Below are 24,751 nucleotides of genomic sequence, written 5' to 3'. Positions count from 1 at the left end.
AGAAAACCCCCAAATTTCAAATATTTATAAATGACTATGTAGTTTCAAATATGGAGTAAAATAAACTACATCCTATTTTTAAAATTCAATGAATCTGTTGAGTTTTAAACTTTTTCTAAGAAGTATTCATGCCACAAGTGTTGGATCTTGCTCATTTTAAGAGTTGGAGTCTGGGGGCATGGGAACAGGCATTGGTCTTTTGCCTTAATACTAGAACCCTCAGAAAGAAATACTTTCACAGTGTTACCAAGTGCTTGTGGTTAGAAAGGTATTTAAATATGTGATTACAGCTGGATCACAATAAAAAGCTAATACGGCTTTAAGATACTAATTCTGTAGCAGCATTGCCTCCTGAGAACTGCACAGCACTAGCTCTCTGGAGAACTGGGTTCACCCCCATACCTATGGGTGTTAAGCAAGCAACAGTCTATGAGTCTGCTATCAGCAGTCTATGAGTCACTAACTCCAGTCTACAGAATGAGGGGCCAGCCCAGGAGGTATCACTGGCTTATCAAGATCTAAAAATCTTAATTTTTTCTTTTACTCTTCTAAAATGTTTTAAAGGAAATGAAAATGTAATAATTTAAATGACGAAAACCCAAAAGAGCCTTCGTTTGATTAAATACGAGTTCCCTTAATTTTCTTCAGGAATAACTGAAACATGAAACTCTATTACTGGGAGACTTAATGAAGAGGTAAGTATCACTGAGAATAAGTTTTATGAGAACATACCTTCAAAATGTGAAAGCCAACAATGCATTTTTGTTTGATCAACACCTGATGAATCATGGAAAGTCCATTACAGTTTTCTAACTCATGTATTCTCTGTTGGTTGTATTTAATTAATGAGAGTATAACTCTCAATGCTAACGCTTGAGTTTCTTCACAGCTACTGAGTTCCACAACCTAAAAAAAAGTAGATAAATTTTTTCTAATTTGTTGAGATTAAAAATTTAACATGTGAGGTTATCTTCCATTATGTAATACCAACCTATCAGTTTGATTTGAAAGTTTATTTTTTATTGCTGACACTGTTTGTTATTACTTAAGAATTGCAAACAAATAAAACCAAGAAGTTCCAAGCTCTTATGTCTCAAATATTCTATAAATTAACTAAAATAACACTGATAACCTTAGAAATCAGTAGCATTTTATTGGTGATCTGAAGTGTCAGCAAAATGCCTCATATTTTTGATGCTTAGTCAACAAACAGGCTCCACGTTCTGTGCTGTGGAAGATGAAGTAACAGACTGCTCAGACTGTAAATAGGCAGACTACCTATCTCCAGTGGGGCCTGCTGACAGGTCGAAACATAAGACGTAAGAATAAAAACTAAGGATTGTGACTTGTACTTCAATTCCCCCAATGCTTTCTGGCAACTACTGTATGTAAGAAACAAACATCCTATTATGATTTGAAAAGGCAAAGAAGAGTGAGATGATGTGAATGCATGAGATCACAAAAACTACTTTGGACTCCACCCTGCTCAGGACGGGAAGCCTATGTGAAGAAGATCACTGGGAGAGAGCAAAAGCACAGGAAGCAGGGATAAACAGGTGTCCAAGGGTGGGATGCAGTCAGGAGAGAGATGAAGATTGGATTCACAGTACATCTAGGAGGCTGTAGGTTGCCATTTTGGCTAGATGGAGGAGGTTAAGCACAAAAGACAGGCTATACCTGTAAGGATTTTAAGGAAACTGAATTTTACTTTTGTAGGGGAGGAAGGATACTGAACAGAGTTTCTGTATGTAAAAACATAGTTTAAAATTCTTTTTGGCAAGATCCTAGATGTACGTGAGATAAAAAAATTAACCATTTCCCTTGGGATCATCACTGTGTAAGAGTGATCAAAATAAAATTATGCCCCAACAACTAATGCCAAAGAAGCTGAAGTTTAAAGGTTCTATGACTACCTACAAGACCTTCTAGAACCAACACTAAAACAAGACGTCATTTTCATCACAGGGGGCTGGAATGCAAAAGTAGGAAGTCAAAAGATACCTAGAGTAATGGGCAAGTTTGGTCTTGGAGTACAAAATGAAGCAGTGCAAAGGCTAACAGAGTTTCACCAAGAGAATGCACTGGTCTTAGCCAACACCCTTTTTGAACAACACAAGAGATGACTCTACACATGAACATCACCACATGGTCAATACCAAAATCGGATTGATTATATTCTTTGCAGTCAAAGATAGAAAAGCTCCATCCAGTCAGCAAAATCAAGACCAGAAGTTGACTGTGGCTCAGATCATGAACTCCCTATTGCAAAATTCAGACTTAAACTGAAAAAAGTAGGGAAAACCACTAGACTATTCAGGTATGACCTAAATCAAATCCCTTCTGATTATACAGTGGAAGTGCCAAATAGATTTAAGGGACTAGATCTGATAGACAGAGTGCCTGAGAACTATGGATGGAGGTTCGTAACACTGTACAGAGGGTGGTGAACAAAATCATCCCCAACTAATAAAAATAAATGAAAAAAAAATTAATGAATGGAAAAAAAAATCCCCAAGAAAAAGAAATGCAAAAAGGCAAAATGGTTGTCTGGCCTTACAAATAGCTGAGAAAAAAAGACAAGTGAAAGGCAAAAGAGAAAGAGAAAGATATATCCATCTGAATATAGAATTCCAAAGAATAACAAGGAGAGATAAGAAAGCCTTCCTCAGTGATCAATGCAAAGAAATAGAGGAAAACAATAGAATGGGAAAGACTAGAGATCTCTTCAAGAAAATTAGAGATACCAAGGGAAAATTTCATGCAAAGATGGGCTCAATAAAGGACAGAAATGGTATGGACCTAACAGAAGCAGAAGATATTAAGAAAAGGTGTCAAGAATACACAGAAGAACTATACAAAAAAGATCTTAATGACCCAGATAACCACGACAGTGTGATCACTCATCTAGAGCCAGACATCCTGGAGTGTGAAGTAAAGTGGGTCGTAGGAAGCATCACTATGAACAAAGCTAGTGGATAGTGGAGGTGATGGAATTCCAGCTGTGTTATTTCAAATCCTAAGAGATGATGTTGTGAAAGTGCTGCACTCAATATGCCAGCAAATTTGGAAAACCTAGTAGTGGTCACAGGACTGGAAAAAGTCAGTTTTCATTCCAATCCCAAAGAAAGGCAATGCCAAAGAACATTCAAACTACCACACAATTGCACTCATCTCACACACCTAGCAAAGTACTGTTCAAAATTCTCCAACCTAAGCTTCAACAGTACGTGAACCAAGAATCTCCAGATGTTCAAGCTGGATTTAGAAAAGGCAGAGAAACCAGAGATCAAATTGCCAACATCCGCTGGATCATAGAAAAAGCAAGAAAATTCCAGAAAAATATCCACTTCAGTTTTATTGACTATGCTAACGCCTTTGTGAGGATCACAAAAAACTGAAAAATTCTTCAAGAGATGACCACTTTACCAGCTTCCTGAGAAATCTGTGTGCAGGTCAAGAAGCAACAGTTAGAAACTGACATGGAACAATGGACTCATTCAAAACTGGCAAAGGTGTACGTCAAGGCTGTAAACTGTCACTCTGCTTATTTAACTTTAATATTTATTTTATATGCAGAGTACATCATGCGAAATGCCAGGCTGGATGAAGCACCCACTGGAATCAAGATTGCCAGGAGAAATAGCAATAACCTCAGCTATGCAGATGACACCACCCTTATGGCAGAAAGCAAAGAGGAACTAAAGAGCCTCTTGATGAAAGTGAAAGAGAAGAATGAAAAAGCTGGCTTAAAATTCAACATTTGAAAAATGAAGATCACGGTATCCGGTTCCATCACTTCATGGCAAAGAGATGGGGAAACAATGGAAACAGTGAAAGACTTTATTTTCTTGGGCTTCAAAATCACTGCAGATGGTGACTGCAGCCATGAAATTAAGATGCTTGCTCCTTGGAAGAAAAGCTATGATCAACCTAGACAGCATGTTAAAAAGCAGACATTACTTTGCCAATAAAGGTCCGTCTAGTTAAAGCTATGGTTTTTCCAGTCATCATGTATGGATGTGAGAGTTCACCCATAAAGAAAGCTGAGCACCGAAGAATTGATGCTTTCGTACTGTGGTACTGGAGAAGACTCTTGAGAGTCCCTTGGACTGCAAGGAGATCCAACCAGTCAATCCTAAAGGAAATCAGTCCTGAATATTCGTTGGAAGGACTGATGCTGAAGCTCCAATACTCTGGCCACCTGATGCGAAGAACTGAGTCACTGGAAAAGACCCTGATGCTGGGAAAGATTGAAGGCAGGAGAAGAAGGGGACGACAGAGCATGAGATGGTTGGATGGCATCACTGACTTGATGGACATGAATTTGAGCAAACTCCAGGAGTTGGTGATGGACAGGGAAGTTTGGTGTGCTGCAGTCCATGAGGTTGCAAAGAGTCGGACACAACTGAGCAACTGAACCAAACTGAGTAAACTTGATGAAAAAGGAAAAACCAAGTATATGCATTTTGAAATTATACAAAGCTATAAAAGTAGATCACAAAATGTTGATGAGAAGTTAAATGAAAAGTTTTTATTTTAAAACACTAGTGTAATATCTATTCAACTAGATACTAGATGCAAAAAAAGGTATTAAAAATGGAAAAAGAAAAAGAAAGAAAGCTTAAGAGTATGGCAGGTCAAATGCTAACTAAGTATTTATAAGCACAGTAACAATAACAACTAACATTGATATGTCTCTTATTACAAAAGTAATCAAAGGTGCCCCCACTAAAGAAGAAAAAAGGGGGAGACATATGACAATGCTGCAGAAGTCACACTTAAGCATAAAATTTGAAAGTGAGAAAAGATCAGAGTTGCTTTAATTAAACAAGGATTTGGACCACAAGGAAGTAGAAATGATTCATACTGAAGCGAGAACATTTGAACCCTCTATTTGGATTTCAGCAGTCCTTGAAACAGTCATGTACACCACTGTCTACTCCACCTCAGGAAAGAGATTATTCCAGCCCACAGATGACTAAACACAACAGATAATTAAACGTAATTCTCTAAAACAGTATCCATGGCGTGAGTCAAACTTTTTGACTCTCGCCTTCTCTTTAAAAAAACTTCAATCCCAAATAAGTTATTTTTGTACTTATTTGTTGACTTTTATTTTTCCCCATCCATCTGGAAGTTTCAAGAGAAAAACGTTTCACAAATCTTATTTTAAGAAATACATTTCTTCTATAATTTTATTACAGTATTAAATTATTTAATTAATTTATTTGGCTGCACCATGTGGCAAGCAGGATTCTTAGTTCCCTGACCAGGGATCGAACCCACGCCCTTGGCATTGGGTGTGGAGTCTCAACCACAAGAACACCAAGGAAGTCCCAAATCTTTATAAATTAAAAAGAAATTTTAACAAAAAAATTATCATGGCAGAAATTTTGATGACATTCTAAACAATGTGTGCTTTTTTAATCTTGAAAGTTTAATATAGTTGATACATACCTTTACTGTTAATCAAAAAGGAATCCTAAAAGTTATCAATAATAAAGAAGTAGTTTCTCTTTAAATAAAGTTAGAATCAGTGATTCTTACCCTAGCAAAGAGAAAGACAAATATACCAGTTCCACCAATCTCATGCAGAATGCCTTGAAGGGTTTTACATTCAGTGGGCTGGAGATTCTTTAGATGATGAGGTTCTAACAAAATATTGTGAACTTCTTTTGAGCTGAAGGGTCTTTGAGAGAGTTGGGTTTTCATTTGACCTTTAAGTCTAATAACTGGCTCATAGATGGTGTACTGAGCAGGACAGTAAGTTGCATATACAACTGCAAGACTTTCCTGAAACACAAATATTTTCCTTCAATAACTAAACAGTTTAAAAAGTACACTACCAACTAGCAAATGGATTATTTAAAAGTGAAAAGACAAGCAAAATATCTTTTTCTTTGTTTTAAAAAAGACAGTCACTGCACAAAACAAAGACGGACATGAGAAGCAAGACAGCTCTCCGCAAAGAAAAAGATCCATTTCATTTAGGAGTGGTCAATACATGTAAACCATATGAAGACTGAGAAAAATTCCAGCTTTGATCTTTTGAGAATAAACATGAAATTACACCTATCACAAATAACAAATCCCTACCATACTCATGTTCTATGAACTGTTCTATGCATTTATAAATAGTAACCAATCCTTACAACCCTATGAGATAGTAACTCTGGATCAATGTATTCAAATGCATCTTGGTATTGAATTTGCTCATGGGCTGCCTACTCATTTAAACATGACTCTATAAACTAGAGCATTCTTTCCACTAGAATAAAACTCCAAACTATCAGCATACCTAACAATCTGAATATTTCTCCCAAGCAAACGGTTTTGATTAGGTTCTAGCTCTCTGTCAAATATTCTATCAATTATTTTAAAAATTACAGTAAACTTTAAAAACAAAATGTACTGTGAGGTGCTCTCAATGAAGGCCGCTACAGAAGATCACACTTATGAAAAATTGTGTAGCAGCTGGGGGCTTTGGGCTTCGATCATTTTCAACCTACGGTGATTCAAGTATAGTTTCATCAGAGATCATCTGGCACATATGCATACCAACCGAACTGATGACATAGTCTATTGTATATGATTATCCTGGGTAAAACAAAATCATAAATCTATAGCAGTTTTCATTAAAACCTGACAAAATGCCTGATTATCTGAAACAAGTCCCATCTTGATACCAACACCTTGCTAGGAGGGCACCATGTCTGTCTGACTTCTTACTCATGTTTCGTAACCCCAAAATAGCAGGCTAAAAAAGTAAGGCTTAAAAAAATATGCTTTCAAAAAAGATTTTTCACATAAAACCTGTATAATTTTTACTTGTGACAATTTCTGTTGAATTTTATGACTTATAACCTCCATTCTTTTCAGGCAAAATAAAAGGATTAAGAACATGTATTTTTTTGTGTGTGTGTGAAAAAGGGATTAACCAAAAACTAGAGAGAGCTAAAAATATCCAAACAAATATCTGTTGTATGAGCTCCCTGGTCTTCCTAAAGCAGAGATACTCAGTGTGGGGCCCCAACCAGCAGCATCAGCATCACCTCGAAAGTTGTTAAAAATGCAAATTCTTGGGCCACACTTCAGATCTACTGAAGCAATCTATGCTCTGGCAAGTCCTCCAGGTGATTCTGATTGGATACTACCCATGCACTGTAGAACATTTATCATCTCTGGCCCCCATTCAATAACAGAGGACAGCCAAAATGCCCCCAACCTCCATTTGAGAAAACTCCTTATGGAGAAGAAGATTGTGGGTCTAGCAGCAGATCTTTAGTTAAATTCTATATCTATTTTACCACAGATACTTAATACCACTCAAGAATTACATGTTTTAGACTATGAAGGATCAGTTTCCTAGTTGCTATGATGAAAAGTATCCATCACAAGCTCCTAAACTGTGCATTGGTATAACAATATATTAGAATAATGTATAAAATGCAATCAAGAGTCTCATATAAGCAGAATTAGCAATAATTTGAAAGCAAAATTCCTAGTTGCTATTGATATTAAAGAATATTCTAAAATATGAATATGTATAATTAAAATTAATATAAATGAAATTAGCACTTATTTATAAGTATGGAAAGGAAATGTAATAAGCAATTTTTAAGGCTAACATGCATTATAGTTCCATTATATCATAAAATTTTTTCTCGAATGATTAACAACAGGTATAACCTAAACTAATACTCAGTACAGAAATACAGTTCCAAGGAAAAGCAGATGAAAATTTGAAACCTGAAAACAAATTCTGAGGAAGTCAAAGTATTTTAATTAAAAAGAAAAACATTTGTAAGTAAAGAAAATGTTGAGAAACAGCCAAGAAAAACTCTAAAAATCAAATCACAGCTAATTCACATTCAATAAACATACATAACAGTTACTAAAAAGTTAAAACCTATAAAATGAAAACTTACAATTAAAAGACCAATGTCCACATCTTTGTTGGTCATAAAAAGTTCTCTGATGTGTTCACATTGCAAAATTTCTTTATTAATGTACTTGGAGTAGTCATTCACAGGCTTGCCATATTTACATGGCATTATGGACGTATGGTTGGGTCCACAAGCATATAGATAAAATGCCTCTTGTGAGCCAATCTTAGCCCCTGAATAGCAAAAAAAAAAAAGTTCCTTATTTAAAATACTCCAGAATTTTTCATAAAAACAAGAAATCAGAGGTTTTTTTTTTTTTTGCTAGATTCTTTAGTTGTTTACTATATCTCTCAAAATTAATAAAGCCTCAATTTTCAAATGGGTGTAATGAGCAAGTAATCTATAGCAACTCTGGATATAAGATGAATTAATATACATATATATGTATATATATAAAGTTATCTGTAAAACTCTTGGTAAAATAAAGTAATAATATTTATATTTGCTCCTTAAACTAAAAATAGGGTATTTTTTTATGTTGTCTTTTTTATTTTGGAAATGGAAACTTTATCTCAGTGAATTCCTTTTAAAAACAACATATGGATTGGTATCATTATTCCTTCATCCATCCATCTATCTATTCAATAAACACTGTCTAAATGCTATTATGTGCCAGGTTGAGTAATACATTTTTAAAAATCATGTATTTCTTCTTCACCTAAAATTTGATATTTTTATATAATATACTAAAATTATAAATAAGAAAAGACAGCCAGTCTTACTGTACCAGTTATAATGCATTTTCCAGGATTATAAAGTGATTTAATATAAGCTTCTCTTTGGCAGGGGGGTTGGGGAGGATATGTGCCTTTGCATTAAATATATGTATCAATTATAAGAACCACTTAGATTATAAATAAGTTAAAACAGTACATCTTGGAATCTAGGAAATACAGTACTTATTAAGTACAAGTGAAGGAACAGGGATAAATACTTTATCCAAAATAACTAACTTAGTTTAGTATTTGCTAACTGAAGGAAAACTCTGGAAATGCTTAGAAGGGGAAGAATATACCACTGAAGAGGAGTAAATTCCCCAGGTCCCATTTTCCAGCCAGTTGCAAACACTCTTCTTGGGCTGATAAACAATGGCCGACCATGCAAAACGTTTTATTGCTGTCAGATGACAAACTTGTTTTTCTTGGAAGCATAAAATCCAAAGTAACATCAGGCTTCCTACATTAAAAACAAAGTTAAATCAATTACTTCAGGGATTTTTAAAGTGTGGATGTTTAACAACATGAATTCTTGAACAAGTTTCTTGGTTCAGTATTGGATAATTGGTAATGGGCAAGAGAGAAGGACTGATTCTCTTGTCTCTTGGTCCAAGGTGTTGGCGGTCCACAACCCCCCAAAGGAGAGGAAGGGAGCAGAGATGCCTGGTGATCCTACACCAGGTCACCGGAAGTACGACCGGACATTTGTTCCAAGTTTCTTTTGCCACTTGACTTCTGCATATTCGCCTTTTTGGTTTAAAATACAAATCTACCACCTCCCCCTGATTTTACCAGAAAGTCTCCCATCTCAGTACACAATTCCTAAAACCTCATGCCCTCTTCAAAAACTAATCAGGAAGAGTATCACTTCTTCAGGTTTTGCTCTGACAAGGCACTGAAATGCCAATGCTTTTTTGTATTTTCTGTGTTTTCAGCACTAAATATTGCAGAGCTTTTGATTAATCTCTTGCTTTTCTTCATGGATAAAGGTTATAGGAATCCTCACAAAGGGCAGAGTAGGAAAAGGTAAACTAATGCCTTCTCCTAGAGAGACACACATGATGGGAGAACTTCATCTTCTTGTTTAAATTGCAGAGTGCCGAGCTCTTCCCTCATTCTAGAATGTTCTAAACTCTCTTAAGATAATGAAGGTAGCTTGTAAAGACAAAGTTTGTGAATAAGACAAAGCACTCAGAATAAGCTAATAATGAGAAATTCTATTTTGGTGTATATTTATTTAAAAACTTCCCTTAAGGCTTTCTGTTCCATACTTAATATATACATTTAACTATTTAAATAGGAATATTGTTAACAAAGGAAAGATGTGAACTAAGCTTTTTGTTGAAGTACCATTGACATACATTATAGTGAGATAACTTCTATTACTGTGCCGGCATCTCTTTCTTGAACCAACTGAATGGCTGTAACTGAAACAGTACTGCCACCTAGTGGCGCTACGACTTAATTCAGTTCTTAAGGGTAAAGAAAACCTGTAACATCAATGCAAGATGAGTTCAAAAAAAAAAAAAAAAAAAAAAGATGAGTTCAACAAACACTAAAATAATTCATACCATCTACTACGTGCCACATATTCCTAGCAGATGTGTGTTCTGTTCATCAAATAAAAATTAGTAGAAAATATTAACAAATTTTTTTTCAATGTTGTTACATCTTGAAATGTATTACTTGTAGAAATAATTTTATTAGTTCCGAGAGTGATATAGTGCCAAATTTAAATCAAATGAATAATATATTCCTCCCTGGTCACTTGCTCAATGCTCCATTACTATATAAAATCATTAATTTATACCAAATTGTAAATTCAAAGTAATGTTAAAATAAGTGGGTGAGTAAAAATTGAGTGCCATGCTCATAACCAGAACTGGCCACAGAGAACATCTAGACACTCATTCTGAACATGTGTAATGATTAGGTTATGATTCCTGTATCTGTCAGCCTGCCTGATTCACCAAAAGGCTGTAGGGTTAGTAAAGCATGTATGTGGATGGTCAGTCGTGTCTAACTTTTTGTGACCCCCTTGTCTGTAGCCTGCTAGGCTCCTCCTCTATGGGATTCTCCAGGCAAGAATACTGGAGTGGGCCATTTCCTCCTCCAGGGGATCTTCCTCCTACATCCCCTGCACTGGCAGGCAGAGTCTTCACCACCGAGTCACCTGGGGAGCCCGTTAAGAGAGCAGAGGGTTTTAAAGCAGGGCTCTATCCAGGCTCAGAGTCCAGGCTGAGTTTCAGCCACTCTCCTCACTTGCAACATTTTGGGTCTCCGCTGCCTCACACGGAAGGGAAGAGGCATCTCCTGCTGTGCCGCTAGAAGGACTGAATGAGGTCATCTGTGGAGAGTGCTTACTACACTGCCTGGTAGGTGCTAAGAGTTCCAGAAATGAGGAGTGTCCAGCAGACTCTCACAGTCCCATCCCCAGTACCAACCAACTTAACTCAAGGTTCTGGAAACATATACTGATGTGCCACAGCTGCCTTCAGGCTTAGGCAGTTGTGAAGACAGAACTTCTCAGAAAATATTTTCTTTGGATTATAGAAACCGAGCTTCAATGACATATTTTCATGTATTTTTTTAAAATGAATAAACTGTTTCCTACGGCAGACACTGCGGACTGGCTACCCCAAAGCTGCTCACAGGCCTCTTCTCCCAGCCCTCCTGAGGCTGCAAGGCTGTAAGCAGTCAATTCCCGCAGCTCCCACTGCAGCGCTGACAGGCACACAGCCTCCCTGTCTTTCTCACAGGCCCTTTCCTCCGCCTGGCTCACTTTTCCTCCCTCTTGTTCATGCAAAACTCCATCTCCTTCCTTCAGGTCTCAGCTTAAATAATTTGTTTCTAGACAGGTCTTCCCTGATGCCCTTCTCTTAAGCAGGAAACCAGGTATTTTCTGTCTCAGGACACATTTGTTATCTTCACAGTACTTGTCATGATTTATACACACTCGTTTAATTGTGTACCTTTCTGTCTGCTTCTTCACTGAACTGTGAGCCCCCAAAAGGCAGGGAACATGTCTGTCTTGTTTACCAAGCTCCCAGGCCTAATATTGCAGGTAATCAGCACATAGCAATTCCTATATAAATATTTGATGAACAAATGAATGAAAAAATCAATTAATTTGTGCTAAGGGTATATGTTATCTCTATGATCTAATCTATTCTGAGAAACTTTAGAGAGAATTGGACAATATATAAAGCACCTTGCCAAAGGTCTAGCCGCCTCATCCTGGATTCAAAGCTGCTGTCACGCAGCATCACCATGCCCATTCATTTTTCTTTCTCATCATTCAACTTAGATGTTCCTTACAACCAGCTCAGTCCTTTCCTGTGTTATACTAGTTTCCAATTCTGTATTCCCTTTCATGCTATTTCATTCAATAAAATACTTTCTAACTCTTACAAATCCAAGATACCTTACAACTCTCTCTGAGTTAAACTTTACATTAAGATATCCCACAAGATATTTCTTATTAATTTGACTCACAGTTCCCCTGGTTTGTAAAAGTCAAATAGTACTATAACCAAACCTATCACCTGGTATATTTCTAGGTTTCTATCTTAATCTGTCACCTGATATACTGGCTTATATTTTTTTTGAGTCATTTTAATTTCTTTTGAAACTGATTTAATTTTGGTATTAGCTTCATTAGTCACTTAATTTAAATAATTCCTTATGGATTTATCTTATATAATATAATAATGTATTATACATAATATAAATTCATAAATGTCTAAATGTTCAGATTTGTGCATGGTCCCCCAGATCCAAATATTAATCTTCAATGGTTACTTCTAAGGCAAATTAATTTTGTATGTAAGTGATAAAAAAGAAAAACATCTCACTTGACAGATTCCTATTAAAATAAAGTAAATTTCATCTATAGGCTTTTTGTAATTTGTTTCAGAAGCTGTAACAGAACAATTAAAATTGTAACTGAGATTACGAAGTACTTACTAAAAGTGCCTCCTACCTCTGTGCGGAGACCCAGGTGGAGATCTTGGCATGGGTGCTCTTCTTCCCTCGGGGCTGCTGTGAGTAGGTGAGCACTAAATGCTGCCACGCGCGCGGGAGGAAAGTGCCCCCCTGTGACTCAGCCTGCGCTAGTAACACAGCTCTCGTGCCATCATTTGGATCCATGCAGACGCTGAGCAAAGAGAGTAAAGGCACAGGCTGAAACATGATGTTTCTCATCTCAGCTTTTAACGTGTGTAGTTAAGTATAACTCTAGATACTTACATAGAATTTAAAAACCAGTTCTAGCATTAAACTAACTTGAAAAGTCAGGAGGTCTTTGTTTCATATCATAATCTGCTTGACTAGTTTATTATACTATAACCTCAATTCATGAACTTAAAAATAGATTTGGCTCATTTGCTAGTAGTAACAATTTGGGCAATAATCTTCAGGATCCAATTTGCAAAAAAAAAATTTATTATTACTATCTATATACTCGTTGCCTTTTTCGTGCAATGTTTACTTCATCCAGAAATTAATACATATACATAAATATCTAAATGCCAGCATGTATCATAGGTCCAACCTACTTTGAGGGATTATTAAGAGAATTAAGATATAATTTACATCAACTACCTAGTAACCTTTATAACGTTTACAGAACATAGATCCCTAAGTAACATATTTTACTTAAATTTTAATAAAAATTATTGTTTTTCAGTTGCTCAGTGGTGCCCGACTCTTTGCGACCCCATGGAATGCAGCTTGCCAGGCTTCCCTGTCCTTCACCATCTCCCAGAGTTTGCTCAAACTCATGTCCATTGAGTCGGTGATGCCATCCAGCCATCTTGTCCTCTGTTATCCCCTTCTCTTTCTGCCTTCAATCTTTCCCAGCATCAGGGTCTTTTCCAATGACCTGGCTCTTTGCATCAGGTGACCCAAGTACTAGAGCATCAGTCCTTCCAATGAATATTCAGGACTGACTTCTTTAGGACTAACTGGTTGATCTCCCTGCAGTCGAAGGGACTCTCAAGAGTCTTCTCCAACACCACAGTTCAAAAGCATCAAATCTTCAGCGCTCAGCCACCTTCTTTATGGTCCAACTTTTAAATATTTATAAAAATAGTATCATATCATTCATACTCACTCAATACAAATAAAAGACTTGTATCTATACCAGCTAACAGAGGCAAGAAAAAAGGACAAGACAGCAATGAGAACCTAAGTCTATGAGATAATGGCTATTAAATATATAATGCATGAAAAACAGTTGCCTGTTAACATAAGATCACTGCAATCGGATAAAATACATCCATAGATAAGACTTAAGTAAGTATTTGGTCTAAGATACACTGAGAATTAACATAGTGAACTTTAGAGTTTAATTACAGATTTTATATATTATTACAAAGATTATATTGTTTGAATCTACCTTCTTTTTTATAAATAAGTTTTCTATTTTGTCACAATGATCTTTATAGCAGATTTCACATTAATGTCTTTTACATAAATTATTTAAATACCTAAGCTATTCATGGGGGGCAGGGTTGAGGATAATTATTACCGAAAGATAAAAGTGCCAGTGTGGGGATCAGCCCACACTTGGATGATCAGTGCTTTGGATCCCAATGAGATCATATGAATACAACCTTCTTCTATGAGCCTTTCACCAGGATTCACATATGCTGCACCTTCCAGTCTACTGTTCTCTATGAAAAAAAGAAAAAAGACGTTAGGATGATCAGTCAAGCATTTGACAAAAACTGAGTGGAAAAGTAATGTAAATTGAATTTTGCCAGCTAAGAATTGACAGCTCTAAACAATGTACATGGGATATTACTGATGATGGTGCTATCTAATGTACATGGAGAGTTTTCTATATTAGGTCATTTTGCTCTGCTCTTTCGATGTGCAATTTATAAAAGAAAACTCTATTAACTACCCAACATATTAAGTTATCTGCTAAGATTTCTCAAAAGTTCAACTTCCCTAGGCTAACCCATAAAAATACCTAAGTATGCTATGCTACTAACTTGGAAATATGTCTGTGGAAAAGTAGATTCAGAGCTCCGACTGTGGATACCAGGTGACATTTCCCACCCTTCAGTCTGACAGTGTCATTAAGGTTTTCTTTTCTATCTGTAGGTCAGTGGTAGAAGATGTTCCTAGAGATCAAATGCTGGTGAAGGTCTAGTGTCCTGAAGCAGAGGCTCTAGTGGGGTGTGTAAAGTCTGTGGAATGAAGAGCTTTAGAGGCCAGCACCTCTAGATAATCATAACCCCCCAAACCTCTGGCTCAGTCATTTCATTCATTCCACAGACCCTAAGAATTAGCCCACTTTCCTACCACCAAAAACTGCTTTTTAACAAACAAGTTCTTTCTACCTAGCAGTTTCATAGTCACAAAAGAGTGATTCAGTAGGCTGTAGAAAGAACTGGAATGAAATTTATTCTCACTCTGGAGGTTGGCTGCTGCAGTTACACATTCTGTGACAGGAACTAGGAGAGAGGCACTGAGGTAAGACACAGCATAAGAAGGAGAGCTTGAACTACAAGAGAGAAAGGAGATGAAATGGAGGTGGAATGACAGGAGACAGGGAACAGGGAAGAGAAGGATGGAAAAGCAGCTACAGGGTTCTATGCTTTCCTTTTCAAATATCAGGAGCCACCCTAACCCCAGTAATGGGACCACGGCAGAGGCAGAAAATGGGGCTGGTGACCCCAAAGCAGTTGCGTATGTGGTGGTCCACCCGCCTCCCTCCTCATACTCCCTCTCTCCCACCCCACACCAGGCAAAAGTACAGAAGAAAGAAAATGGTGTTTAAGGCTGTCCGACCACTCAGGCTTTGGTACGTCAGAACCTACCATCACTAAGGCATTCCATGAAGAACGTGTGGACAGTAGGTCAGAGTATCACTGTGTTCCTAGTGCTCACCTAAAACTGCCATCTGCAAAGTCTCAGTACACAGATAATGCTGTTGTCATACCTGTTCCATCAAAACTACTGTCCAGTAAAATCAGTGACTTGTTTCTTTTCTTCGTCTTCTTTCCTTTTTCTGTGGTGCTCTCAGGTTCATGCATACACTCCACATTAAACCACAGGGAAACGCTGAAACCTTCTGACAAGTGTGGCTGTCCGAGCAACGGCAAGTGGACCGGAGCTACGTGCCAAGAGGAAAGCAGCTGCGGGGGAAAACTCTCACTGTCGCCCTCTTTCTTACTCCGTGACACTCGTGCTCTTCTCAATAGCTCCATGGCCTTACTGTTGAGAATCCCAGGGCACTTTTGTGATGAAACTCCATTGCTTAAATTTGGAGTATGCAGTAAAGGGAAGGTTAGATACTGTGAAGGACTCATAGTAATGTCACTTTCAACAATTTTCAGAATACCCAGAAGAAGAATTTCCTAAAGGAAGAGAAAACCAAACAAAACTTTGCAGCCATGTTACAAGGTACATAATAATCTTGAAAATCAGCTTATAAAAAAAAATACAAACATACACATATGCATATCAGCATTTCTACTTAAATAATTTCCTACCTACTATATCATTAAAATTGTCATTTTTTGTGTGTTAAGATATTGGCTCAGACAGTAAAGCATCTGACTACAATGCAGGACTCCCAGGTTCGATATCTGAGTTGGGAAGATCCTCTGGAGAAGGAAATGGCAACCCTCTCCAGTACTCTTGCCTGGAAAATCCCATGGATAGAGGAGCATGGTAGGCTACAGTCCATGGGGTCTCAAAGAATCAGACACAACTGAGCAACTTCACTTTCACTTTTCAAAATATGAAAGAGATTTCAGTCTTAAAACATATAATCTCTTGTGGTTAATTTGTTTCAGATTTAGAAGATTTTAAAAAGGTTCAAACCTAAAAAGTTCTGAGCTGGTTTTAAGTATTAGAAATTAAATACAGTGATTATATCAGGAATCATGTCTACCAAAGAAAGGAGTTTATTTCCAAGTGCACTATAGTTACTTCTCTCAATTATTTTTAAATGAGGGATAGAACCAGAGACCTTGCAAATTCTTTAAGTTTCTGAATGGTATTTATGGCATGACTGACTTCCTAAAATTGAGTGCTCAGTTACTTTCCACCTTATTTTACATGACTTTTCCCTAATCAAATAAAACTTTTTCATCTTTTTTAGATTTATTTATAATTACAAGTTTTTGGTTAAACTGAAATACAGAATGTACAAAAGAGATGAGAGGAAACAAGTATTTAATTAAAGGGAAAAGCAATGACTAAGGAGACTAGTAAGAAAAATAGAGAAGATTAACCCAGTACAATGTCCTACCCATTCATAAAATAACATCTAATGTCGATTACTATGATAAATGAACTCAGAAAAATAGAACAGAAACATCCCATAAATATATAGTCAGTTCTCAATTGTCTGCACTAGTGGTTTTTGACCTCATGTTCCACAGAGCTCCCTCGGGGTCTATAAGGCTCAAGTAGGGTGGTGAAACAGGCAGGGCTCAGGAACATTCTCCAATCCTACTTCAAAGAAAGTAGCTCCAAGTCTTCCTGTTTTATTTGCTTAAGCTTTGAGTCAAGATTTCATTATAAAAATGGGCTTCTTAGCAAAGAAGCGTCTAAAAATCACTAAGTTGCACCAACTGACAAGTGATAGAATATAAATGGAGAGTGAATAATAATTTTCTAAAAAAAGGATAACCTTCAAAATGGTTATCATTACTCATAATTATCTTTAGTAATTAAAATTATTCAGCATTTCTTAAGTACAAAGACTTGGGGTGGAATCAGGTAAAGGGATTATGACCCCAATGATATATCTAGTTTGCCAAAACAGAAGTGAAATAGTTTAAATTGTAGAAATAATAAAATAATTGAGAATTTCACAAACAATAACATGAAGTTGACTGTATAACAGTTACCACATCAAAAGAGGGAGCTTAGTGATTTCTGAAAAAAAATTATATTAGGCATCAGTGAAAAAAATCTCAAATTATAGCATATTTACTGTACAAGGAGATTTCTCCAGAAATATTCTCAAAAGAAGGGTTAGCTCTTCTGAACATGTTCTTGAACTCATCAAAGATACCAAAAGATCCACCAATACTCTCTGGCATGCTAAATTAAAGAAAGAGAAAGGGGAAAAATTAAAGCCAGTATACAATAATTAAAGGAACTGAAAAAACAATTTCACTGAAAGAAATTAAATATCAATACTATTGTCACATCTTAAATGGATTACAATTAATCTAATAATCCAAATATTTGCTGAAGAAACAGCAATATCACTAAATGAAAACCAACTAACCAGCTGACAAAAAACCAACAAAACCACTTTTCTGAAAGAGTTGGTAGCTCAAAATAAAATAGGGGTATTTAAAGAAGCATAAATTAATACAGTATTTCTTAAATAAGGTGACACTGTTAGGTACTATAAAATAGTCTGCTACCTTCTCATGTTGAAGATGTTTAGTTTATAACTATAACTTTCTAAAGAGAAAATTATATGATACAAACAGAAGTAGAAATATTAACAATTATGAAAACACTTAAATATCACTAAAGATTAGTTTGAACACTTTATTCTATCATGAGGCTTAGTATGAAATATAACTGGTAATGTACAAATTCATCGAACTTATGAGTAAAATGATGAATTATTTGTAACATATATATTACATATGCTCTATATATTACATGTATAATACACAAATTCATAGAACATCTGAGAGTAAAATAATGAATAATATTTGTAGCATATATATAGCATATGTATTACAGTGATCAAAGTATATTTACATGCATTATCTCAGCTTATCCTAAACAAAAAGTCCTACAAAATAAATATTATCTCCATTTTGGATATGACAAAATAATTCTGAAATAAAACCTAAGAACAGAAGTCCTATTTCAGCAACATATTTTATAGAAGGCATGAACTGACACAGAAAGAAAATTGCAATGAGACTAAGAAATAGCATGGACTTTATCCTGTAAGTAACATGAATCAGTTACAGGTTTAGAGTAAGAAAATAATATGATCAAAGTAAAGTGTATGTGTGTGGATTTTTTTTTTTTTTTCAGTTCAAAACTAATAGGTTCCAGTTCAAAATGGGGGAGTAGACACACACACACACCCCTCTGTCTGTCACCGCAAAAGTCGCTGGACTAAAAGTGCAGAATAACAAAGGAAGAAACCACAATAGGAGCAGAGCCGGGGAGGCAGTGGGCACCAGGAGCGCATCAAGTGAGAGGTTTAAAGACACTTCCCGCAGATGAAAGGAGAGAGAGAAAAGAGAGAGCTGCAGCCTAGGACCTCTCTGAATTACAAAGGCGGTCAGAGGGATGGAGAGCCAATCTGTCCAAAATCTGGGGAGAAAGTAGGAACAGGGCTGCAAGCACAGGGATTAATAAAAGGTGTTTGTGAACATGCACCTCTCTCCCTTATTATGAGTATACAGCACAGATAACTCATCATTTACCGTTATGCCCCAAACTTGTTAACTGTTCTCTAAAGAAACTGAATGGATTCTGCCAACAAAAAGCTGAGATGTATGGCAGGATGTACACATTAGGGCTACCAATTATAACTGTAAAGTCTGCAGACTGGCTGAGTTGCCTAACCAAGGGGAAAAACATCAGCAGAAGAGTTGCTATGCAGAGGATATGGAGAATAACTAGAGCATACAGAGAATAACTAATACTCAACAACAACAAAAGAAACACCCTCATTTTTAAAAAGCATAAATGATTTGAATAGACATTTCTCCAATGAAGATATACAAATGGCTAACAAGCACATGAAAAGATGATCAACATCACTTATCATTATAGAAATGCAAATAAAAACTACAGTGAGATACACAATGAAAAAAAGTCAAATTCTAGTAGGAAGACAGCATGATCAGTCCTCCTTAAAACTCTCAAGGTCATTAAACAGGGAAAGTCTAAGAAACTGTCACAGCCAAGAGGGAACCTAAAGAGGTATGATAACAAACTTCAATGAGAATCCTGGATAAGATCTTTAAACAGAAGAAGTACATTAAGTATACATGAAGGCAATTTGAATAAACTATGAATTTTAGTCAATAATGTAACAATATAGGTACATTAACTATAGCAAATATACTAATGTTAACCTAGGTACCTTCTGTACTACCTGCTCAAACTCTCTGTAAAACTTTCTTTTGGGGTGACAGAAAAGTTTTAAAATGAACAATTGTGAATCTACTAAAAGACAGTAAACAGTACACTTCAAATGGGTGAACTATACAGTGTATTAATTATATCTCAAGTACATGAATTATACCTCAATAAAGCTGTTATTTTAAAAGATAATGGAATAGAACTTCTCAGAGCTAAGATAGAAATAAGTCTTTAGATCAAAAAGGCCCATTAAGTGCCAGCACAATATATGAAAATATAGCCATAATTAAGTAAATGCAGAAGAAGGGAAGGCTTTCCTTATAATATAATTCCAATTAAGAAATGAAGGAATCATGGAAATAGAAAATTACTATTTGACAAATACCACAATATTAATTGTTTTGGTCAAAAATCATCAATGGATACTAAAATGAGTAGGTTAAAGTAAGATAAAAAAAGGATATTTACATAGTCTCAAGTTATCTCCCCACGAGATACTTACTAATTGTAAAGAGAAAACAGAAACTTAATAATGGAAGCAGCTTGCAAGATATTGTCTTAACCAAGTGATCAAAGGCAACATCATCATTGCTAAGATACAGATATCATGAACCCCTGGATATGAAACACTGAGGTATGCCTGCCCAAAATGTATAACGAAAATATGTGACGAGCCCAAATTAACATTTTGTGTATGTCAGCCTTAATCCTCCAATTAAAATTTAGGTTTCTATAGCTAAAATCTAGGGTTCTATCTAGTATATATAACATGACCATATTATATATTCATTATGAATTTCTCAAATGTCTGTGAAAGCACAAAGAAGAGAGTAGGCACTCAAGTAATACCTGACAGAGCAGCAATCCTTTACACTGGGTTACAGTCTCGCAAGAAACAACAGATAGAACCAGACACTGAACAATGGACTGGTTCAAAACTGGGAAAGGAATATGTCAAAGCTGTATTTTGTCACCCTGCTTATTTAACTTACATGCAGAGTATATCATGTGAAATGTCAGGCTGGATGAACCACAAGCTGGAATCAAGCTTCCCTGAAGAAACAGCAATAACCTTAGATATGCAGATGACACCACCCTTATGGCAGAAAGTGAAGAAGCACTAAAGAGCCTCTTGATGAAAGTGAAAGAGGAGAGTGAAAAAGCTGGCTTAAAACTCAACATTCGATGGCACTGAAACATGTAAATTATCACATGTGAAATGAATCGCCAGTCCAGGTTCAATGCATGATACAGGATGCTCGGGGCTGGTGCACTGGGATGACCCAGAGGGATGGGATGGGGAGGAAAGTGGGAGGGGGGTTCAGGATGGGGAACACATGTACACCCATGGCAGATTCAAGTCAATGTATGGCAAAACCAATACAATTTTATAAAGTAAAATAAATAATTAATTAAAAAAATTCAACATTCGAAAAATGAAGATCATGGCATCCAGTCTTATCACTTCATGGCGAATAGATGGGGAAGAATACAAAGAGTGAGATACTTTATTTTCTTGGGCTTCAAAATCACTGTAGATAGTGACTGCAGCCATGAAATTAAAAGACGCTTGCTCCTTGGAAGAAAAGCTATGACAAACCTAGAGAGCATATTAAAAAGCAGAGACAGTACTTTGCTGACAAAGGTCTATCTAGTCAAAGCTATGGTTTGTCCAGGAGTCATGTATAGATGTGAGAGTTTGACAATAAAGAAAGCTAAGTGCCAAAGAATTGATGCTTTTGAACTGTGGTGTTGGAGAAGACTCTTGAGAGTCCCTTGGGACTGCAAGGAGACCAAACCAGTCAATCCTAAAGGAGATCAATCCTTAATATTCATTGGAAGGACTGACACTGAAGCTCCAATACTTTGGCCATCTGATGTGAAGAGCCAACTCATTGGAAAAGGCCCTGATGCTGGGAAAGACTGAAGGCAGGAGAAGAAGGGGACGACAGAGGACAAGATGGTTGGATAACATCACCGACTCAAGGGACATGAGTTTGAGCAATCTCCGGGAGTTGGTGATGGACAAGGAACCTGGCGTGCTGCAGTCCATGCGGTCACAAAAAGTTGGATACGACACAGCGACCGAACTGAACAGTCTCGCAATGCCACTTCTAAATACATGACCCTGAACAACTCACTTGATCACTTGGATCTAGATTTTCCTCTCTAGAAATTCAAGATACTTATACTACGTCTACTGTATTGGTTTGAGAAACAGGAGAGATGATGCATATAAAGCTAGTTCTGAAACCACATGGCACTATGGCAATGGAAGCTATTATTGTCAACTCTTCATTTCATATAACAAAATTATTTCAAAGCTATTGTTTAAAACCAAAGTTTCAACGCACCTTGAAAATCAGAGTCAGCCTGTGTTAAAATACTCAAGAATCCTCCTAAAAGATTTTTCACAGTTCCCTGAAGATTAAAAAACAAAAAATAAAAAATTAAATTTCTTACCTCATGAAAGCATGAAGAAACTATAGTATCATAATAAATTACTTGATAGTATACTGTACGTACATATCTAGATATTTTAAAATAAGTGGAGAGAATGCTATGTGTAGGGTTATACATAATTTTCATTCTGTTTTTCATACTGTTTTTTCTGATTTTTCAAAACAATGACCATATATAAAAAATTAAATGCAATTAAAAAATATTACTCATTTTCAGAAACACACTAGGATTCTTATAGTTAGCCAATGACAACACTGATTTTTTTATCCTACTTTGGAGAACTATGGAAGCAGATTTTTAGATTATCACTTGTACTAAAAACATACCATAAAGTATTATAAAAGATAAGTAATCATCTCAATTTTCAGACAAGTTGGGCTATATATAAATAGAGAGGTGAGTAATTAGGGCATGTGTGTGATAAATACTGATCATGTTTAACTAAATACATCTTTTACCTGTTGTATGAGTAGAAAAATATTCTTTTCTTTCTGTCTGATGATTTTCAAAAAACTCTCAAATACATGGGCAAGCACATCAAGTTTAGCTTTACCAGTAGAAAGCAAATTTAATTCCAAAGTACAAATCTCAGGATAAATTATTTCCCCTTGAGCAAGGTTTTCAAGTAAGTCACTTGGACTGCTTGATGCAATGAAATTTTCTGCTTCAGGCTTTAAGCCTACCCCTAAAAGGAGAAAAAGAAAAGGTTATTTTTATTCCCTTCCTAAGCACTGAAAAAAATTTCAAATCTCATTCATCACTTAGGAGATCTAGTGGCAAAAGTGCTATTTATAAGAAGATGCTCACAAAATCTTTTCCTATTATTTGATTTTTGACTACAATAATTATCCTGAATAATCAAGTCATATGGATATTTTGATGATAAATGAGTAGCCTTAAAAGTAATTTTGATCTTCACTAGAAGCACAAGTACTATCAACAGTAATATTTATAGACATGTGATGCATACTTAACACACTCCTTTGAGACAACTGGAAAAAAGTACTATCCCAAACTTTCTGGTGCCAAAATACCTAAATCATATGGTAGTTCATTTGCTCATATCTCGGTGAAAACAGCAGGTTTGGCTATTGGTTGGATGAATTTTATACTTTGTCTTTTTTATCACTGGGATATAGACAGTGCCTCACCGAATATTACATTCTAGAAAATTTAACTGTTATGCTCTTTAAAGAAACTGCTGTACTCTTTTTAAAAGTTCATATGTGAATCAGTTCTAATGAGATGAAACTGGAGCCCATTACACAGAGTGAAGTAAGCCAGAAAGATAAACACCAATACAGTATACTAACACATATATATGGAGTTTAGAAAGATGGTAACGCTAACCTTATATGCAAGACAGAAAAAGAGACACAGATGGACAGAACAGACTTTTGGACTCTGTGGGAGAAGGTGAGGGTGGGGTGATCTGAGAGTACAGCATCGAAACATGTATATTATCAAGTGTGAAACAGATCGCCAGTCCAGGTTGGATGCATGAGACAAGTGCTCAGGGCTGGTGCACTGGGATGACCCAGAGGGATGGGATGGGGAGGGAGATGGGAGGGGGGTTCAGGATGGGGAACACATGTAAATCCATGGCTGATTCATGTCAATGTATGGCAAAAACCACTACAATATTGTAAAGTAATTAGCCTCCAACTAATAAAAATAAATGAAAAAAAAAAGTTCATATAGGTAAGAAATTTATAAATTTCTACCTGGACCAAAATTCTTTAAGATCTAGTGAGCAAACTTATTTATCTATCATTATGAAATCATGTCTGTACTATGATAAAACTGACACTATTATAGCAATATTCAAAAGCACCTGCTTAGGGGGAAAGGGGGAGTGGGAAGTAGAAGAAGGTGGTCAAAAGGTATAAACTTCCAGTTGTAAGATAAATGAGTACTAGGGATGTAACATACAACATGGCGACTATAGTTACCACTGCTGTATGATACATGGGAAAGATGTTAAGAGAATAAATACTAAAAGAGTTCTTATCACAAGGAAAAAATGTTTATTTCTTTTCTTTGTATTGTATCTATATGAGATAGTGAATGTTAACTAAAACTACTGTGGTAATCCTCTCACAATATATGTAAATCAAACCACCTTAAACTTATACGGTGATGTATATCAATTATTTCTCAGTAAATCTGGAAAAAAGTTTGTTTAACAAATCAAGTAAGTCACATGAATATATATGTACGAGGCTTTCAATCTGTGGCAGTTCCTTTGTTCTTTTCACTCTCTTTATGGTAAAAAAAAAAACCAAACAAACCAAAAACACCTGCTATGGGTCCATCAAAGCCCTTTAAGTAGGACATCGGTGATTATTCCTATTCACTCAATTTGAAAGAGACAACAACCACTGAAGAAAATAAGTACTGCAAAGTTAGTGAAGACTAACAGTATTGGCACAGTCATAAGACCAGCAAACAAAAAGATGAAGCCCTCCCAGAAATCTCCTGGCTCTATTCAATACATATCTTCCATTCTACTCCATTCAAGTTTTAGGC

The 24,751-nt window shown here is 36.1% G+C and overlaps 1 protein-coding gene across 5 annotated transcripts in view; it reads right to left on the bottom strand.

Annotated features, from left to right (window-relative positions):
• Positions 1-24,751, bottom strand: part of LYST (lysosomal trafficking regulator) — a 191,342-nt gene that overhangs the window by 90,184 nt on the left and 76,407 nt on the right. For all 5 annotated transcript variants that reach the window (XM_070471052.1, XM_070471055.1, XM_070471054.1 and 2 more), the window contains 10 exons: positions 22,681-22,907; positions 22,114-22,180; positions 17,622-17,731; positions 15,615-16,032; positions 14,193-14,337; positions 12,645-12,818; positions 8,962-9,122; positions 7,929-8,119; positions 5,548-5,793; positions 733-906 (listed from right to left, as the gene is read on the bottom strand). In XM_070471052.1, the coding sequence (XP_070327153.1) occupies positions 733-906; positions 5,548-5,793; positions 7,929-8,119; positions 8,962-9,122; positions 12,645-12,818; positions 14,193-14,337; positions 15,615-16,032; positions 17,622-17,731; positions 22,114-22,180; positions 22,681-22,907 (1,913 nt within the window). The remainder of the gene's footprint in view (positions 1-732; positions 907-5,547; positions 5,794-7,928; positions 8,120-8,961; positions 9,123-12,644; positions 12,819-14,192; positions 14,338-15,614; positions 16,033-17,621; positions 17,732-22,113; positions 22,181-22,680; positions 22,908-24,751) is intronic.

This window comes from Odocoileus virginianus, chromosome 7, assembly GCF_023699985.2.
Source record: "Odocoileus virginianus isolate 20LAN1187 ecotype Illinois chromosome 7, Ovbor_1.2, whole genome shotgun sequence".
NCBI lineage: Eukaryota > Metazoa > Chordata > Mammalia > Artiodactyla > Cervidae > Odocoileus > Odocoileus virginianus.
This window is presented reverse-complemented; position numbering and strand designations above follow the sequence as displayed.